The sequence below is a fragment of the Batrachochytrium dendrobatidis genome, assembly GCF_000203795.2.
Source record: "Batrachochytrium dendrobatidis JAM81 unplaced genomic scaffold BATDEscaffold_24, whole genome shotgun sequence".
Classification (NCBI taxonomy): domain Eukaryota; kingdom Fungi; phylum Chytridiomycota; class Chytridiomycetes; order Rhizophydiales; genus Batrachochytrium; species Batrachochytrium dendrobatidis.
This window is the reverse complement of record NW_006281121.1, coordinates 22,191-24,027: the sequence shown is the minus strand read 5'-3', so window position 1 is coordinate 24,027 and position 1,837 is coordinate 22,191. Positions and strand designations below refer to the sequence as shown.

Sequence of the window (1,837 nt, the reverse complement as noted above, 5' to 3'; positions counted from 1 at the left end):
ATCAGTCCAGATTAGCATTCAATCAATTGGATGAATCGTCATTTTTGGATCGCTGAAAGAGTGATTTCAATCCATTCATAAACTTGGAAAAACCTTTCCGTTTATTGGAAGGAACTCTTTGTTCAAAGTATCCAGATCCAGATCCAGATGGTGTATCCGGTGATGGTTGTGAATCTTGACTTTGTTGATCACTAGGTTTTCTGCGCTGTTGCTGATCACTAGGTTTTCGACCAAGACTCTTGTTGTATTTTAATGATTGTTTTTCAAGGTAGCTTCTAATGAAAGGATTTGAGTTGATATCATAAAGTTTGCGACCAAATAATTTAGGATTCCAAGATTCTCCAAAAATGAGATCCACAAGCTCTACATTGATTTGCTCTACTTTAACTGTAAGATAACTATACTTGGACTCGCAGCCTTGAAGACTTTTTTTAAGATTGGCAAGTTTGGATTTTTGGATTTCAAAATCAAGCTTATTCTTCCGAATTTCACCATTATATTCTGGACCGTCACCGCTTGTTTGAGATATATATCCCAAAACTTGAATCTTTTTTTTCAAGCGCTTTACCAGTTTATGTTGATGGTCATATTGAGGTTTTAACGAGCCATATAGTTTTTCTTGTTCATCACGACCATGTTCTAGCTCTATGTACTCCTTGAGCAAATCCTTGATGATGTTTGGAATTGGATCAAGATTATCTAAGCCTATACCGTTTGGATTATGAGTTGGCGAGGTGATAGACTCGGTGCTTGTAGTTGCACTGGGATCAACTGGATTGGCAATAGTAACCGAGCAAGCAAGCAGGATTGATGACAATACAGCAACTGCGAGTTTCATTCTACTGGTTTGGTTGAGCAAGTTGCAATGTCATTCAACAGGTCAAGTTTTGGATTGTATTTATGTCGGTTATTGAGTGGATAATATTAAAAGCATGTTTTTGGGTAGCCGTTTTAAGGGTTAGTGTTGTTGTCAGGGTTGAATGGTGATTTGTTGTCAATGCCAAACTTTGAAGAGTCTCCCTTTATATGATATCCGCAACCTTGGCTGAGCTGCTATCTGACCATACATTCAAATATCATATGGTTGATTATAAAGCTTCACTCTGAAAAGGGTTAGGGTTGAGAAATGAGTATAAACCAAAACTGGAATAAGTTGACACTCGGCTATTAGTTGGTCATCAATATGTGTTGTGATATTCCATGCTTGTTAAAATAGCAAGTGACTGGCATGATTCAACGTACAAGTAGTGTATAATGAGCATCGGATGATACCGGTTTACTTGAACAAGAGTGCTAAATCTGTTGGAATAAATGTAATTTAGTCGTCTATTTCTGTACTACATTTTACACCCTCATTGTTACACAATATCAAATGTCTGCAAAAAACAGCTGGAAATAGAGTGCGTTTGTAGGAATAGGAAACACCATACACAAGATGACAGCAGTATTGCGTACATACAAATCAAAGTATGCTATCATGATTGTCAACAGATTGATTGAAAACAACTTTATATCCAACTTGCTCATCAACAACCAACAACTCTGCAAGATCCTTCTTGCCAATATCACAGTATCTGGATGGAAATACGGAACCGATTCAAATTGCTGTCAATCAATACTGTCATTCAACACTGCAAGGCTGACATTGACAAGTTGTTTGACATCTCATTATCTCCAAAGAAAAACGGAATCCAGACCAGATTCGTTTGGAATGTCAACAACAACTGACTGTTTGTTGCTACATCAAGACTCGTCAGTACAGACCCACACAATACAATGTAAAAAGTATCAGGCAACCAGATACAAATGAACTGTTTGTCTGCAATATGCTGCATCA

The 1,837-nt window shown here is 37.3% G+C and overlaps 1 protein-coding gene across 1 annotated transcript; it reads right to left on the bottom strand.

Annotated features, from left to right (window-relative positions):
- Positions 1-22: 22 nt before the first annotated feature.
- BATDEDRAFT_92933 (uncharacterized protein) lies at positions 23-838 on the bottom strand (the record flags this gene model as incomplete). Its single annotated transcript, XM_006683104.1, has 1 exon — positions 23-838. The coding sequence occupies one exon, from the start codon at positions 836-838 to the stop codon at positions 23-25; it is 816 nt and encodes a 271-aa protein (XP_006683167.1).
- Positions 839-1,837: the final 999 nt, after the last annotated feature.